This window comes from Sturnira hondurensis, unplaced genomic scaffold (genome assembly GCF_014824575.4).
Source record: "Sturnira hondurensis isolate 20B ecotype Veracruz unplaced genomic scaffold, ASM1482457v3 Scaffold0000362, whole genome shotgun sequence".
Lineage (NCBI taxonomy): Eukaryota > Metazoa > Chordata > Mammalia > Chiroptera > Phyllostomidae > Sturnira > Sturnira hondurensis.
Window position 1 is genome coordinate 324,175 of NW_028072993.1, and position 18,301 is coordinate 342,475.

At 43.5% G+C, this 18,301-nt stretch overlaps 1 protein-coding gene across 2 annotated transcripts in view; it reads right to left on the minus strand.

Moving 5' to 3' along the window:
- TMTC1 (transmembrane O-mannosyltransferase targeting cadherins 1) overlaps positions 1-18,301 on the minus strand; it is a 244,572-nt gene that overhangs the window by 64,811 nt on the left and 161,460 nt on the right. For both annotated transcript variants that reach the window (XM_037032260.1, XM_037032331.1), the window contains exons 10-11: positions 12,217-12,384; positions 6,224-6,337 (exon numbers count right to left, since the gene is read on the minus strand). In XM_037032260.1, coding sequence (XP_036888155.1) covers positions 6,224-6,337; positions 12,217-12,384 — 282 coding nt within the window. The remainder of the gene's footprint in view (positions 1-6,223; positions 6,338-12,216; positions 12,385-18,301) is intronic.

Consider the following 18,301-nt stretch of genomic DNA (forward strand, 5'->3'; position numbering starts at 1 on the left):
AAGGAGTTGTTTCGCCTGAACTGCTGACAGTTCTCCCCGGGAGAAACACTGTCATTATGGAGTTGTCCTCTGACTCTCAGAGGGCTTGTGATGGAGATGTTACACATTGTGTTAACTCAGCCTTTCTTTCAGCAAACATTTTGCCAGTCCCTCTGCTAATGACTGCATGGAAGGGTGATCAATGCCGGAGAACAAAGTGAAGCACAGAAGGGGAACACGGTATGTTGGGGTGGCTGCACTTTTAAGAAAGGAGACCAGGGAGGCCTCAAGGACAAGATGACATGACATGAGGAGTCCTGAAGGAAGAGAGGAAAGTAGCTATTTAGGGAAGGAGAGAAAGTACTCAGGGCAGAGGAAATGACAAACACAGAGTCCCTGAAATAGGGATGGAATGTGACGGGTGTGTGCCTGACTGCCATGTGTCTGCAGCTCTACGCAGCGAGAGCTGAGCGAGCAAGAAGGGTTGTAGGAGGTGAGGCCTGAGAAGCAAGGGGGCAGGCACTGCAGGAAGTTATGGTTGCTACCTGGGTGCTGAGTTCCTGGGAATGAGGTGGGAGCTAGAGAGTGTTCTGAGTGTGGGGCTGCTATCCTGGGAACATCCCCATGGCTGCTGTGCTGAGAACGGACTGAAGGGGATGGTGGAGAGGTGAACATGGAGAGACCAGAGAAAATGCTGCAGTAAACTTGGTGAGAGATGGTGGGTGCTGCATGTGGACAGAAGTGGTCAGATTTTGGATGATTAATAACATTTACTGGGTTTAGTATTGCCAGGTATTTAGACACTGCTTTAAGCCTTTTGTATGAATTATTTTGTAGTATTCCAACCTGGAAGTAGCTAACACCATTATGGTCATTTTAATGGCAAGTCTAAATGGTATTGTGTACTCATATTGTGTGCTCACATTGACTTATACAAAAAATCATAAATTGAGCCGATGTAGTAGATGCTGCCTTGCACCGCCCAGACTCGCTTTTCGAGTCTGAGGTACTCGTTGCCCCAGCTGCTGAAGCGCACAGTGAGTCCTTCCCTGGGCATCGCTCTCAGCCTCAGAGAGCTGACTCAGTCATGGCTATTGTCCCTGCCTGGTGATTAGCTGAGAAGCAAGTATACAAGTTTGATATCTTATCCATGCACGACCATTCTAAGGGGCTAGCCAGAGCTCCCACGGGATCACCTGAAACCTCCTTGTAACTGCCCTGCACCTCAGCTTCCCCTCTGCACACCCTGCTTTCCAGGTGAGGCAGAGAGCACTCCTTAATAAACTTCCTGCAGGCAAACCCCTGCCTTCCCTCTGTCTCCTAGGGAACCACAGCAAGCTTTTATTGTGAGAGTCACATAAAGTGGAAAAAGGACAGACAGGGCCACATACATTATGGAATTTTCATTTGAAAATTTAGTCCATAAGTATGTCCATAATGTGACTAAAATTCTGTCTTTTTTTCTAAATGAAATAATGTTTAATTTCTTAAATTAATGGATAAAACTGTGAGAATTAACAACATTCATACATGTAGTGAGAATACAATTTCATCAATAAAAACAAATGGATATAACGTCAAGTGTCTACCTATAATACTGGAAAGCATATTTAGACTTTTATAAGTGAAACTACCACACCAACAGAAGAACCCATCTTGATTTCTTAAACCCGGCTAACAAATGGCATTGGAATTTTAATTCTTTCCAGAAAAACATGGAAGCTGGTATCCAAAGCCACCTGTAGTCATGTAAATTATTTCAAACCTTCATTCAAAATAGGCTATGTAAAGAAGGACGTTTTACATAAAGCCTGACTGACTTTTAAAAAATGTTCAGATTCCACCAGTTATATAGATAGCATTTTTTGAAGAAATTATAATAAAGGAATATTACTGAGATAGTTAGGAGATCCATGAACAGTGGGCTAATTAAGTATAGTTAGATTTCTCCAGACCCCAATGACACAGCATCACTTTACTAGTCATTCTTTCGTTACTTCCCTTCCTCCACACACACTTCCTGCAGTCTCATGGAACTTCCTTGCAGAGTTCCGGTTACCCACATGGGAGGGAACACAAAGGATGGTATCAATGGGCACTATAATCACAAGTCGCTACTTTATGCATTAAAACATTCCAATCAGCAATAGTTTACTTTGATTCTTTCCCACATGTTAGCCTATTAAATAGCAAGTGTATATTTGTTTTCTCCATGGGCATTAAAAGCTCATTCCTTCCCTTTCAGTAATGTCCACAGAAAAGAACCTGGTCAGGACCTTCAGTTTTCTCTTCCTTCAGATTTTCTGTTTAAAACATCAATAACAGATATATTAGGAATGACAAAGGTGGCTGTAAGGGTCCCAAGGCTTCCCACGCACACTTGAGTGCCCCCAGGGCAAGGTACTACATCTTCTGCGTGACAGGATTCTGGGAAGGGGAACATCTTAGATAGTTTATTGTGTATTTCATATCAAAACCATATTTGTGAGAAAAAATAGCTGTCTGGGTGACTGATCATAGACCTTTTATCAAGATGGATTCCTACATATGGCTGATGGCCAAGCACCTGGACCACACCAGCAAATCTGGGCGTGGCAGGGGATTCCTACAGTAGGGTGGGAGGAAGGGCATCTCGGTGAACGAGTGTTCAGTGGAGCATTGGGCACTTCACTGCTGACAGCAGAGAGATCTCCCTGAGCCACCAGGACAAAGGCAAACTCTATTCTCACTCCCAGTTGCAGGATTCCTGACAACCAGTCCATTTTAGCCAACTGGTAATTGAGTCATGTCAGGAATTTAAATACAAGATGAAAAAATAGATTCCATGACTCTATCACCTACAGTCTCTAATTATGTCATCAGATTTCCAGATGTTTGTTCTCTGGTTTCTGTAAAACATATTGATGGATAAACACAATTTGAACTTCCTCGGTGAGCCTGGGCCCTTTTGCTCCCATGGATTGAGTTGCATGGCTTCTAAGACTTTATTGTGTTTATTAACAGAATTATTCCAATTGCAGCCTTTATTACAATTATACAATATAATAAAATACTTTGAAAGCTGATAAAGTATAAATAAAAGGGTTATTTCCATGAAAACTAAGCAAATTGTCTAGAAGCACTTCAAAACAGAAGTTGCTAAAAAAATTGCTGTTGAATTAGATGTGAATAAGATCATTTATTCTAAAAGACTGAAGGAGAATAATCAGACAAATCTCAAATAGTCCCCAAATTTTTATTTCACTTTAAAGTATCAAAGTACTGATTATCATAGAAATAAATTATGGATGTGTTTTTTTCCAGATCAGTAGACTCTTCCTCAAAGGAAAGGACTTGCTTTGACATTAGAAGACTGGTGAATGGATGTCCATGTGAAATTTTAGTGTCTGATAAAACCTTCAAGAGCACACATAGTTGGTTTTATAACTCTTTACCTTGAACTGGCTTCTTATGTCAATCAATAAACCACTGGCCAGACACACAGCCAGTGTCTTCTGCACGTTATCAAGTCGGAGCCACTGTCTCCTTCGGGATTTATGGGACAAGGCATTTCGTGGGAGCGCTGGTGCAGGAAGAGCTGAGATAGTGGGCGGTCTCTGAACTCCCTACTCCCATCACGTGATGTGAGGTGGAGTGGCAGAACCCTTCCCAGGGTAACTGTGTGGTCAGAAAGCTTCGGAGGCCACGGCAGGTCCTCCAGCACACAGAATCCCACGCTTCATAGAACCCGGAGCTCCATGTACAGACATGGGAGCTGCCCTGCACAGCGAAGTGAAGCTAGTACTTAAGTTTGTTGAGGACTTAAGGAAAGGGTTCTGACATTTTTCTTTAATGAGGTGGGTCTTACTCTTAATCTATAGTCTTGGTTGTAGCATATTCCCAAAATACAAGATTTCCCTTGTATTACAGAAATATAATACATGAGGTACATCAAAAGGGAAGAGAAGTCAGCGATCCTTGCACATGATTTAAAGAATAGAATAACATTTAAAAGAAGCAGATATCCATGTCCTATACAATGATCAGTCTAGTACAGTGCTGTGTTTAGAACTGCAAGCCGGCCACAAAGACATCGTTATAGATCTAACCCTAGTGACTAATTTCGCCATTCCCCGCGGGATCTCTACAGCCATCACAACAGGAATGAGCAATTGTTGGGGCTGATTTCAGACAGTATCCCCTTCAGCCCTACATTTCCTTAATCATTCTCTTTCTTATCGTGTGCAAATATGGAAAACATCAGACACACTGAAGGTGAAATAGCAGGAGCAGCTGGGAGAGGGAGGAATCCCTGTCCCAGTGACTTCCACAAAGAAACAGCAATATCGCAATAAGGGCAAACACCAAGTCAAATAGGATAAGTTCATCAACGATAAACAGTCCGGGTATTTTCTTTTTCTTTCTGATACAGGGTGACAATTTACTTCCATCTAAAAAAAAATCCCACATCTTTTGAAAATTCACCACAGAGGTATCCACACAAAGAGAATGATATTTTATTTTAAATCAGAAGAATTTTGAGCCTGGTCTGAGAGAGTGAAATATTTCGCTAATTACTATGCAGTACATTTACAGCTTTCATTGTTTTTCCCCATTTCTCAAGGGATATGTTTCTTCCAGAAGCACAGTTGCTGAAACAAACATTTATTTTTATTGTTTTATGGGAAAGACACTGAAGGACCCAACCAGCTATAATTATTATAACTCAGTAAAATCACCTGTCAGAGTATTTTACTTAACTTACACCTTTGCCCCAAGCTGTGCCTTAGGGTCTACCATGTCTTCCTGCGTGAACATGAAAGAAAACTGTCTGTTCGACTAAAATAAATTTTAAAAGATACTGATACATTTTCTTCCAACAGTTATTTTTCACACAACTTACTCTTCTTTTTTTTCTTTCAAAAATGTCACCAAACTCATGAAACATTAATTGTTAAAGCCAAAACACACTTTATGTGTATCCTTGACTGAATATGCCTTTTTAAAAATGACATTTCCTCAAATACATTTTCACTGTGGAACATCTGGAGCACATAAGAAAATATCAAGAAAAAAAAAATCAAACCATAATCTCACCAACCGGAGATAAGCAATGTAAACATTTGGGTAATCTGCCTTCCAGTGAAAGAATATAATTCCTTAAAATCTTAAAAACGGTCCTTGATTTTTTAATAAAAACTTATAATCCTCAATAAAAAGCTCTGTTACAAGTATTCTTCCAGGACTTAACATTTCTTGAAAGCTTTGGAAAAGTATTTGATAGCACTTTTGGAAAGGAACTTGATGTGACAGTTGAGAATTTTTGCCATACTGAATATTAAATAACAAGTCCTAAAATCTAACAGATGCTGACCGATGAACAACACACTTGAGCAGAACGCTGTTCAAAAGGAGACTTTTAAAAATCAGGCCAGTTCCTTTAAAAGTGATGACTTCAAACTGAGCTTTGAGCACTGCAGTGAAATACATGATTTGTTTGGTTTAAGTATTTTAAGTATGTCCTAAGGTGGAACAGTACCAGAAAACTCCAACCCAATGTAGGCCAGTCTGCGGGGGCCTGGAAATCTCTTCAAAAGCCTCTGTGAGCTCCCAGTACTCAGTAAAAGAGAGGAGTCACCGTGTTTGATTTTGCCCACATTTACAGGGTCCGAGGCTCTGTTATCATGTCTCCACACGTTCCAGGTCAAATATGTTTATTATCCGGGACTTTTTAGAGAAGACCACCTTGAGAGTCAGAGCCACAGTTTTTCAGAGTGCCTAAGAGAGATCAAGGATGCCAATGGGAATACACAACTTGAATTTTTAGTTTTCTCTGAAGGTCATATTTAAAGCCCTATTTGGTTTACTCAAATGTCTTCATATGAATCTTTTCAGATGGTCAGAAGCCTGGAGTGGGAGAAATTTACTGGGGAAATATATACATACATATATGTATTATGCATATTTTTTCCTCACCTGAGCATCGCTTCATTTTGTAATGTGTAGCCGTGGAAACTTTTACAAGAAAACATCAAGTTAGACGCAAGGTAGAGTTACCACACTAGTAACAGAGTTGAACACAGAGCCGTAAGTCTCAGAACCCAAGGCCTACACCATATCCAAGGAGACATTCACTGTCACCAGAAAGAACCTACCCGCCCCCCATCCCCACCCCCGCCCCGCCACCCCATACTGGGAGGGGTGAGTGAAATAGACGGGGCCCGAACAGCCCAACAGCGACACCTGCATGGCGCCCAGCACTTACTTGAGGGCCGTTCTGTAGTGGTAGATGGCTTCCCGGTTCCGACCTTGGTCCTTCAGGAAATTGGCGTAGTTGTAGTGAACCTTGGCGTTGTGGGGCAGAGTCTGAACTCCAGACCTACAATTAAAAAATTAAAAAACAAAAAGCGCTGCTTAGGAATGTTGTCAGTCTCCTTCATATTTTACTCTAAGTTTCATGACTGCATTTAAAATGTCCACCGCACCCTTTAAGTCAAGTCTTCAAAAACATGTGAAATCACAGGAGTTACTGAACGTGCTTTGATGGGAAACAGCAAAGGCAGTGCACACCTGCACACAGCCGATCATGCCAACGGCACATGAAGCAGGGGTGGCAGCCCCGGTGTAGATGCATCACAGGAGAACAGCCCTGCATGCTCAGGTCAACAATTCAGTTTGATCTCTCCTCGCTTCCTTCATTCACATATAGCTTTCCTTTCCTTAAAAAAATTGAGATTGTCAACAAAAGTCAACCCTTATAGATGGAATGACTATAGACTGGTCTCCCTACTAATTTTCATTGAAAATGAACATTTCCTATGGACTAACTCTGTGCAATTTAAAAAAAAAATAAATGCAGGTATAATTTATTCTACAGGTTGCAGATAAGGAAGTATGGTTTTGTTTGGAAAGGTTAAGAACCCTGCTCACGTGGTCCCTTATTCTTCTGCCTGGGGTGCTATAACGAAATAGCTGGGGGTCCCCCGTGGGGTAGCGGCAGAGCTTTGAAGATGACACAGGAATGGGTGGGAGCAGAAGAGGACCAGTTGGTCACTGGCACTGCCTCACCACATTCGCCTGCACAGACCAGATGGCCCGCAAGCGGCACGTGTGGGATTCTGACCCAAGGAGTTCGGCCCGGGAGTCCCTGTTCTGTCACCTGCAAGGAGGCAGTGGCAGGGGAATGATGAAAGCAGATGGTCTGAGGGCTACATGGAGAAAAGACTCCTGCGCTTATGAGGACTGACTGCAGGAGGAAGACAGTTAACGACAGAGAGAAAGGAGAAAGAATGACAACCCCATTTCTGGGCAGTTATGCTCCAATGTACCATCTCTTCCAGAGAACATATGTTTGCTTATTTTTTAATGTAAAGGTAAGACTAATAAGGGGATTTCATACAACATGTTAACACCTGTTGGGGGAATACGTTAGGGCATTGCACCTTTGCTGAACTTTTGCTGCAGTAGCCCCTGAGGCCAGCAAAGACGGCCCCCTTGAAGCGCACTGGCTGGATGCTGGAGGAACTCTCCAGGGAGAGAGTTCACAGGGAGTGCGGGACGCCAGAGGCCAACCCGAAAGCAAGCAACAGATCATCAAAAAGCAGCAGAGTCCAAGCTTTTATACAGCTGCTTCGGTGACTTCAAAGGTACTGTGGGTAGCTCAGATTATTTTTATTTTTTGTGGTAGGGTGAGGCTGAAAAGAGACTGAGCATAAATTTGTATCGGGAGCAGTTAGACTCCCAGGCGCCTTCCCTTCCTGCCTATGCAAGTGACTTTTTCAACTCCTCTTTCCCTAGCCCAGCAGAAGGCAGGAGGTCTCCTCTCCAGGAAAGCTGACTTGGAGAGAACCTGCACTCAGGAACAATGGATACAGGTGAAGTAAGGGGAAGAGCTGTACCTCAAAGGCAAATTGAGCGAAAACGTGTACTCTGAACATGGGGGTTCCCCCAGTTCCTTCCCCATGTAAGGCTCTGAATGTCGGCAGCCAGAATTGGACCCCCCCAATCCTCTCCTCTCAGTGGAAAGATTTACAAGGGCTGACACTGGGGTGGCCCAGTGAAACCACCTGCTTCCTGTGAGCCCCTGTGGTGAGGCCTGCCAGCTGACACAGAGCTAGGATTTTAATGTAACATTGAAAATGGACATTACCCAAAGTGAATTTAGTCACAGGGCAGGATCTGGGTCAGTGCGGTAGCAATGGCTTAGCAAACACATCCAAGTTCTTTCCAGGAAAATGTCTACTTTTTCTTTCCAGGAGCATGTCTGATTGTTCTATCCAGAACTAAGTAGTCTGTGGTAACGGGTAGGTTTTACAGATAAGTTCGATCTGAGCATGAATATAACTGGCATACATATTAGAATTGACCCTTCCCTCTGTGTAATTACCATAGTTGTCCTAATTTACGTGTCACGTGAGGAATAGACAATTAGGCCTGAGGAAACACGTTCCTTTCTGAGGTCAGGGCATTGTTCGGCGATGGCAAGAGGAAGCAATAATATTCACAACAGGCAAGCAGACGTGGGTGGAGTAACCGAAATCCTAGGACACGCTGCTTCTCCCATTGTTGTTTTTGACCTTTATGTTCTCTCTGTGATTTTTTTTCTGCTGTATTTTTCCAGCCTCTCATTTTACAATGAACATTTTATTTAAAAAAAAAAAAAAGTCAAACAACTGGCCAAACGCAAAACTTTCCAAAACTGGCCAGGCTCCTCTTCCCTGGGGCCAGACTCCTCCATCTGCCTTCTTGGTGCTATGATTCAGTTCTCACGACTGTTTTAGTGGAAACACACGGTTTTGCACATCTTTACTCTACAAGGAAATGCAGCATTCATAAATTACGTGGCTAGATCCCAAACCCGATTACTAATAACAACAATGATTATGAAAAAATTTCCCTTTCAGCTCAGGATCTCAGTGCATGCACTTTGCATTTCTCCTTTACACCCCTCATTTGCAAAAGATTTGCAAAGCAACAGAAATAACAAATTCCTGATTAGATAACCAACATTAAAAAGATGGGTGGTATTCAGTCAAAGGTTAACAAGAAAGATAAGTAAGAAGAATTTGTGGCTCTCCTCAATTTTGACTCTGTTTTAACCTGAAGCCCTGCAATGCCACACTTGGGGTGGCTAGCACTAAAGGAATGTTCACTTTGAATCAAGCGCTGGGCTAAGCACCCATATCCATAGATTATCTCACTTCATCCCTCAATAACCTATCAGATAAGGAGTATTAATGTACCTCCCATATTACAGGTGAGGAAGTTAAAGCTCAGAGAGATTAAGACCTTTTCCTAAGGTTATAGACCTAGTAAGTAGTTGAGCAGAGATTTCAGCCAAGGCCAGTATGTGGTCAGAATAGTTCTGGAGTTGACTGATTATTTGATGCCCAACCAAAATGGTACCACAAGATACTAGTAACTTTAGAATGTCACTTTCACAGTGTTGATATCATTGGTGAGTCAACTATAGCCTTGTGGTCCATAGGCGCATCCATGTGTTTGCTTGTTATCTTTTTGGTCTCTTTCCTGAGGCCACAGCAGAGTGGGGTAGTTGCAAAAAGAAATGCATGGGCACGAAGCCTAACATATTTACTATCTGACCCTTCACAGAAGGATCTGCCAATCCCTGCTTTGTAGTCTCTGCCCTGGAAAGTCTGCTGACCTCTCTGGCTCAGCAATTCTGAGGGAAGGAAAGAGCAACGTGTTTCCTACCGAAGGGGGGGATGACCTAGGCTATACATTCTGAGGCTCACTTAAACAGTTAACTAGTGGGGCTCAGAGACAGCCTGAGGAGGGTGCAAAAGAAAATATCTTGTCTCTGTCTTCCCAGGTATTTTGAAGATTGGGGAGTGGTTAAGCAACTAGCCCAAGATCACACAGTTATGAAATGGGGGGACTTGGAGTGGAGCCAGGAAGCGTAAACCCAAACTTCACACTCAGCCACTAAGCCTACCTTGCCTCATACGTTGTTGGTAAATGTCTGTTTAATTTATCTGAATATTATTCAGCACAGACGAATACATACCAGCATCTGGTTTTGATGGAAAAAGAATATCCTTAAAGTCTCATATTCTTAAAAGTTTCCTTAGGACATAGGTAAATTATAACCAGCAAAGTTTTTAAAAACTATCTATACCTTTGATTTATAGATATAATATAAAATTCCATTTGATAACTGAAAAACTCTCAGGGCACAAAGTCTCTCTAAGCACACACGTGGAATGGCTGTTTTCATAATCAACTGTTTACTTACTACATACTTCCATGTAAAAGAAAAAAAGCTTGTGAATGTAAGGTCAATGAGCTTTTTTTTTTAGTGGCTGGCATCAACTGTGGAGGGTTTGAACACTAATTTGTTATCCTTGAAATAAACTGCTGCCTGCCAAAATCCATTCCCAAAGTTGCTCTGATTAAGCAGTAAAAATCATTAGAGGATACAACTGCCGTTAGCACCTTTATTCACGGCAAGGATTTAACACAAGGCAGAACCATTTAACGTTTCTCATTAAAGCAATCACTACTGGAAGTAAAAAAAAGAAAAGCAGCCCACAGAGACTAGGAGGAAGTTGTATTCCTGAACTTCAATGCCCTGTGTTTACAGAATGACCTCAGGCCTGGGGAGTGGGAGGAACTAGTTTATTGTGCAGTGTGAGAACAGCTTGGGTGTAGAGGGGTATGACAGAGAACCAAGAGGATCTGAAGCCTAAAAGTGAAAAAATCTTAAAAAAAATCAAACCCACACAAAACATCTTACATGGCAGCAACAGGTCCCTACAGTACCCATTGAAAGGATGAGGATGACAACGATGTAGTACTAACAAATGAACTCATAAGATATGCATGCCAGACTAATTTTTTCTATTAAAAAGTTAAGTTGCCCAGTAGTAGAATTAGATACGTGATTTTACAATAGCAGAAAAGGGCAGTGAAAATTTGTCTTATTTGTTTGTTCATCCATTCACTCATTTATTGATTCACCCATTCGCTCACTTTTGGCAGCCGGGAGTCTGTGCCCCTCCTCCAGGTCTCGGATTCCCCGTGGGGAATTCTCTCCTCTCCCTTTGTGGAGTTTCAGAGGGACCCCAGGGTGCTCTGCCTGCTCTGGCTTGGCCCGTGGAAGTCCGAGCAGCCCGTCGGCCCGATCACTCATCTCAGCGCCCTTGTTGGGGCAAGGGGCAGGCACATGCCTAAGCTCAAGCTCTGCCACTTGACTGGGGAAAAAGGACTTTCTTTTCCCCAGGACGGGGACGTGAAAGTAAAAACTGTTGCAAGTTTGCCCGTGTGTCCCCATGAGAGTGCAATGCAGATGCCTGTTTCCTGTCTGCTACATCCCAGGTTCTCTACCTGCCCTTCAACCCAGGGCACTTTCGTATACTCTTCCAGTGTCTACTCTTCTTGCCCGAGCAATCCAATTCTGTTTCAGCTGTTTGCCTCAGAAGAGTAAGGGGTGGGCTCCAGCTGAGCGGGGAACTTAGTAAACAGCATGTTGGCTGAATTGGGCAAGTGTATCCTAAGTCAGGACAGAAGATAGAAGGGGGCAGAGGCTGGGGATGACTAGGAAAAACACTGTTGAATGCCAAGTGTGGCAGTACAGGGGGAAAAGGGTGAAGGTCACCAATGCTATGGCGTTAGGGAGGCAGATTAAGCCCTAGGAACACAGTGTGATGAACCATAGTCCCAAAGAGTGTTCATACTTTATGACAGGTTTAGGGCTATAATTTGACATTGCCATAGTCAGAAACAGTTCCCATACCACATGAAAATCTACCAGAAGCTGAAAAGGTCTTTCATTGCCTTGTTCAGGAAGGAACGTTTAAAATAAAGCAACTAGATCACAGATCACAACTTAGTATTCTGGAATACTTGAAGAAAATTTATTGCATCTCTCTTCCCTCTTGCTGTGTGCTCACCTTTCCCATTCACTTGTCTGAACAGCGAACTTAGGCCAGCACTTTTCCTTGTGTTTAGACTTGATTTGATAGCCCTGCCAATTCACAAAGACCTCAAAACCTTCCCCTGAACCTTATTTTCATAAATTCACTTGGCACAAGCTCCTATAAAACTTTATATATTACCATTTTTAAAACCATCAAAGTGAAGACAAAAATAAAATTGTATCTTCCAGTTAAAACTTTACTAAACCTTTTTTCTGGATTAATAAATATTGGTAGACCCACGTTAGCACATTTGTTGGGAAACAAAGACATAAGCAAAGACACAAATGGGAAGCGTTCACTTTGACCCCTGTAATCCTACCTGAATAGGGACTCTCTCGACAGCCAAATTTCGTTCTGCTTCACAGTTTTCCAAGAGAACAGCAGCAGCAGCAGCACAGTGGACACCGTCAGCGTGGTGGCCCCGCATCGGTTCAGCCAAGAGCAGAGCTTGTTCAGTCCGTGCACAACAAGGATGCAGCAGCCCATGCTGGAAAACAGGGTGTGGGAGCAGGGTTGCCCTGGGGGTGCCATACGGCCCCCCGAGCACTCTGTCTCACACAGCTACCTTTCAAACGAAGCTGGTCCCGTGACAGAGACATGGCAGATACAAACTTCCCCTTCTCACACGGCATCTACGTGTTAGTTCTCCCACAGCTAAACGGGCACGTCAGCTACCCTTTGGCATCAATGTGGAGAACAAGTTCAACTCGTAGACTCAAACTGCCTGGGTCTCAGCAGCTCAGGCATCATGAAAAGTCCCTCATGCATGTTCTTGGGTCCTGAATGGGCTCTCCGACCCTTGACCTTTCACGTTACTGGCCTTGAATCACACTATTGGCACTGTGGGGCCAAATGCAGACTTCGTGCGATAGCAAGTCACAGCTTTGTGGGAGACAGTGCCCAAGGACTCCCCATCAGGTGGTAGGATGCTGGTCACCAAGGGCCATTGGTCTCTGTCTCCAGGAATGTGCCACCTCATATGTGCCACTGTGGCCAATGAAGTCCTGAAGCTGAAGAAAAACCTACCCAAAGGGCCAACTCCTGAGCCTCGTATCTTGGAGCTTATCACAGACAAGCTGTAGTGATATGATTCTCTTGCTGACGCTGGCTCAACTTCCCTAACAGACATGAAGACTGCCTCACGTCATCAGAGTGGAATTTTGACATGTTGAAATAATGTCTCTCAAAGCCTAGGGCTTGGTGGGCAGGACGTGGTTCCTAACATCATCTACATACCCCACAGGAATGCTTCTTGCCTGACGCCTAGACTCAGAAAAACCCACACTTTTAGTTGTGCCCATTATTGCTGCGTACATTTTAGTCAAAATCCACTTCATTCCAAAGATGATAGCTACTAATTATTATAGAATATTTTAAAAATAAAACAAGCTTGTGTAAATAAATCCTACATTAGTCAGACTACTAATGCTATACAAAGTCCAAAATTGATATAGCCCACTACTTTTTCATTATTTATTCATCTGCTGTCTATTATGTGATTGGCAATATGCCAAGCATTAAAACATACAATTATGAACAAAACAGAGGCATTGCCCTCAAAGAACTCCAGTCTAGTGGAGGAGGTTGGTTTTATTAGAGAAAACACCTGAATATTCTCACTTCTAACACACACCCCCCTTTAAAAGAAACACCTCTCTCCTTTGCTGCTGTTTGCCTTTCTAAATATCTATACTTTGGTACCAAGAATAGAAGGACAAGAGAGAAGAATTTGAAGTTCTTTTTTAAAAAAGTAAGTAATTAATTAACGTATTTATTTATTTACTTATAGAGAGAGGGGAAGGGAAGAAGAAAGAAAGGGAGAGAAACATCAGTGTGTCCTTGCCCCTTACACACCCCCTACTGGGGACCCGGCCCACAACCCAGGCATATGACCTGACTGGGAATTGAACTGGCGACCCTTCAGTTCACAGGCCAGCGATGAATCCACTGAGCCACACCAGCCAGGGCAAGAATTTGAAGTTTCTGACTTGGAGACCCTGGCTATCAATTCAAGTTAGAGCTCCCACTCCATTGTTCAAGTTCCAGAAGTTAACTGGTCCAGCTCCCTACAGTTCTAGGGTTCACTGTTTGGCTAAAGGGAATCACCACCCTGCTCAGCATGGGGGACAACAGTTTGAGCCAAGGAAGCCCATGGTCCTGACCTCCTACCCCGATCATTGAATTTGGTTGCCACAAGCACCTTGCAGAGCTTTGCAAATGCCCGAACACAGTCACCAGTGCAAACAAACAAACAAACAAACCCTCTTTCCACTTCCATAACTCTTCCTGTTTGGTCTTAAAGGTATTAAGATATTCTAAACATCTCCCATTTTTCTACAACCGACCATGCTGATGTCATTACCAGCATCATGGAAGCTCAAGTTCACAAGGCACACGGCTGCTTGCCACGTACTGCTCTAGCCCAGCGAGATGCCAAGCCCCGACTGAGCAGGGTGCTTCTCTGGCCACATGAAGGTCTTCTGGGTGCCACTCTTCCATTAGCCAGGTTTTTAAAAAACACTGATTACACACCTAACACTGTTCCAGACACCAAGCACAGATCAGTGACTAAAACAGAGAGTAATTCCAATTCTCATGAAACTCCAGGGGGTGGAGAGAAACAGCTGATAAACAAATAAATCAAAGGGTACATCACATAGAGTAGTTTTATATGTTGGATGGAAAAAAGAAACCCAGCAGGAAAGAGACAGAGGGAGTCCATAGTGGGGAGGAAGCTGTGACTTAACATGGGCAATGGTCGGAGAAGGCCTTGGAGAAAAGGTCACCTGTGAACAAAGCGCCGAAGTGCAGGGGAGCGGGGGAGGGGGGGGGTGCCACGCAGCCGCCCACATCCGCAAGGGCCGCTGCCTTCAGAAAGGGGAAAGGTGACCTGCTTTGCTGAATTCGGTCACACGGTTCATGCAGAGGAGAGCAGCGACAGAAGCTGGGACGTGCAGGTTCCAGAGCCGTGTTCCACGTGCTGCTGCCCTGGACTTCTGACCTGACTTTCGACTCGTCGGCGGATCCCTGTGTGCCTCACGCCTTACCGCACGGCTCCGCCTGCCTCCTTCCCAACCGCTCCTCTCACGAAACCTCAGTGGCCGTTTTCTGTCTCTGTGAGGGAAGCAGAGCTGCCATCTGGCAGAGCAGTGGGGAAGGAAAACACTAAGATTCCGGCAGCTCCAGATCAATGGCTGCAAAGGCACAGACGACGAGGAGTAACAAAGACAGCCAGAGCGATGAGCTGTCTCGTGTGCGATGAGCTGTCTCGTATGCGATGAGCTGTCTCGTATGCATGTGTATGTTGTTCCCTGGGTGCTTCCCATGTGCTGGACTCTAAATACTGTACTTAACAGGGCACTGTGTACCGCATAATGGGACAAGGGCAGTACTGGCTTTAACGGTTACTATCTAATTTAAAACTTAATCCTCAGTATGTTCCATTTCATAAATGGGGGAACGAAAGCTTGTAGGAAGAAAATAACTTGCCTACAACCCCAAAAGCTAGTAATAGAGTCAGAGCAGAAGACCCACGGCCCTAACACCGTGCCATAATCCAGGAGTCGACACGCTTTTTCTGGAAGGGGCCAAGGAGTGAATATATCCAGCATTTTAGGCTTTATGAGCTCTGCCTTTTCTACTCTGTTTTTGTAGCAGGAACGCAGCCATCAACGCTCTGTAAACCAGGGGTGTCCAACCTGCGGCCTGCAGGCTACACGCGGCTCAGGATGGCTATGAATGAAGCCCAACACAAAATCATAAATTTACTTGAAACGTTATGAGATTTGTTTGTGATCACATGTTGCAATGTATTTAAAGTGTGGCCCAAGACACCTCTTCTTCCAGTGAGGCCCAGAGGCACCAAAAGTTTGGACACCTCTGAGAATGAAGGGCATGGCTAACGTTCCAGTAGGACTTGTTTATAAAAACAGGTTGTAGGCCAGATCCCACATGGGCCACAGGTTTTTTGCTCCTGCTATAGCCAAAACAAGAGGGAACGCCATTCATTTGCACTCAGCACAGGCACAGGGGTTAAGTGAAAGGATCATGCGTTTTTTCCAAACATTGTTGTATGGACATGTGGTTTAAAGAAATGTAAGATCATACATATAAATAAAATAATCTCCGCTCAGGTTTGCAAATTTCTTAGGGAGTATCATATTTTAATAAGCTTTCATACAGTGTCACAGAGATTTTAAATGCTTCTCTATTATGGCATTTCGTCTTTAAACATCTCAGCAGCAGGGGTGAGAATCACTCTCCATCGCTAGGGGCAGGGCAAGTCCTTATTTTCAAAGGGGAGTATTGAGCAAATGAGAAACTACATGTTTTCCTGGCCTCTAGAGAGATGAAACCAGACACCAGTTTGCTCTGGTTTATCTGATTAAGGAAAATCTGGACTCCGACCAGAGACCCCTACACAGAGCACAAAGCAGTCAGTGCAAACACTGTTACTTGGCAAAATCATACCCTGGAGAACCCAGAGCCAAACTCTGGCTGCTGAATGTTTGGTTCAGCTCAGCAGCGAGACGCATTTTCAAAGCATGATGGGAAGCACCACTGCTGTCTCAGAGAATGGAGCTAATCCCTCGTACACAGGCTGATGCGAACTCCAATTCAGGACGCGATCTAATGACAAGCTACTCGGCATGCAGTACACTCAAAAAGGACTCTTCTTGCATTTCTTCTTTAAACTTTTATGATTCATACCCAAAGCAAACTGAACAGGAAATGCACATGAACAATGTCTTTCCTTTCACATTAGAATAAAACATATTTTAAACCTCTGTGAGAACTTTGAGAGAGCAGGTAAGCATTGTGTAAATTGTACAAATGCACTTTTTCAAACCTTGCCTAGAAGCTCTTAAGTGATAAGACGACAATACTTCCCGTTCGCACTTACATAAACCCCCCAAATGACAGTTTTCTACCTTTGAGACCATAGCTCCTGTCTTGTCCGCTCAACTCCATGTTTGTACCAGGAAAGCAGCCATCGACACTACGAGAACTGGGCCAAGTGCTTTACGATATGTGCTGTGGCTTCACTTCTTGTTTAATTAGATACAGCAAAGACAATCTCTCCGTTATTAAGCAGAACAGAAATTCTACCTTTTAACTTAACGAGTTTAAGCAGCCCACTGAGAGTGTCCATAAATGTATCTATCATATTAATGATACAAGGCAGATACAATCTTCCCATTTTATCACTTTAAAAAGTCTCTAACTTCAGCCCTGGCTCTGTAGCTCCATTGGTCAGAGCGTCCTGATACACCAAGGTTGCGGGTGGGATCTTACTTATGTCAGGACACATCCAAGAATTAACCAACGAATGCATAAGTAGGTGAAACAACAAGTCAATTCTTTCCTCTGTCTTCCTTCCTCTCTTTCTCTCTAAAATCCATCCATAAATTTTTAAAAGTTTTGAAATTCCTAACTTTATACTGCTTAAATGAAACATATCCATAGTTAACTTTATTCTGACCTGTTAAATCCCCAAATGGCACATTATTCAACAGTAAAGCTTTGGTCCAAGCTTACGGATATTGACCCAAAGGGGTTACACAGTGAAGCCCTGGACACTGAGCTCAAAACGGCTGCTGATTCTGTAGCTGGAGAGCACCAGGAAGTCAGTGGACCAGCTTCGGTAAGCTGAGACTCATTAGTGTCCCCATCCCTGACTGCTTCTTCTACCTTAAATATTTCAGGGATGGGGACATTTCTCAGAAGACTGAGCATAATGTGAGAGTGTATTAATTTTTTAAAAATGACCCCCAAGGCATCTCTTGTGCATTTCCTAGCATCCCATCCTAAAGATTTAGGGTAGGTGTGGAAGTCTCTTTGTATGTACTTCTCCATGAAATAGACCTCTTCTGTTCTTTTCTCAGCATATCTATGGAACAACTGGGAGGAAAACACCATGGCTTTTACCTTCTGAGAACTATCTCCTGATAGTTCAGGAGAACTTCTCGTCTCCTGAGAAGACGAGATGCTTCTTCAACCTCCTGGTTCACCTACCAGCTCTAAAATCGAAGAGACCTCTTCTGGTAAAGAAGGCAGGACTCTGGAGTCAGAATGCTAAGTGGAATAAGCCAGTAAGAGAAAGAGGAATGCCATGTGATTTCACTCCTGTGTGGAACCTAATGAACAAACTGAACTAACAAGGAAAATAGAGACAGTCTCATAGATAGAGAGCAGGATGACAGCTAAGTGAGGGAGGGGAGGTTAGGGGGTGGGGGGGATTGAGCAAAAAGGAAAAAGGACTCATGAACATGGACAACAGTGTGGTGAGTGCTGGGGAAAAGGAGTGTAAGGGGACTAAATGGCAACTGAAAAAATTACAATAAAAAATAATAATAAAAAACATTTGCCCCTCACTTCTGACATTTACAGTTATTTGATCTCAG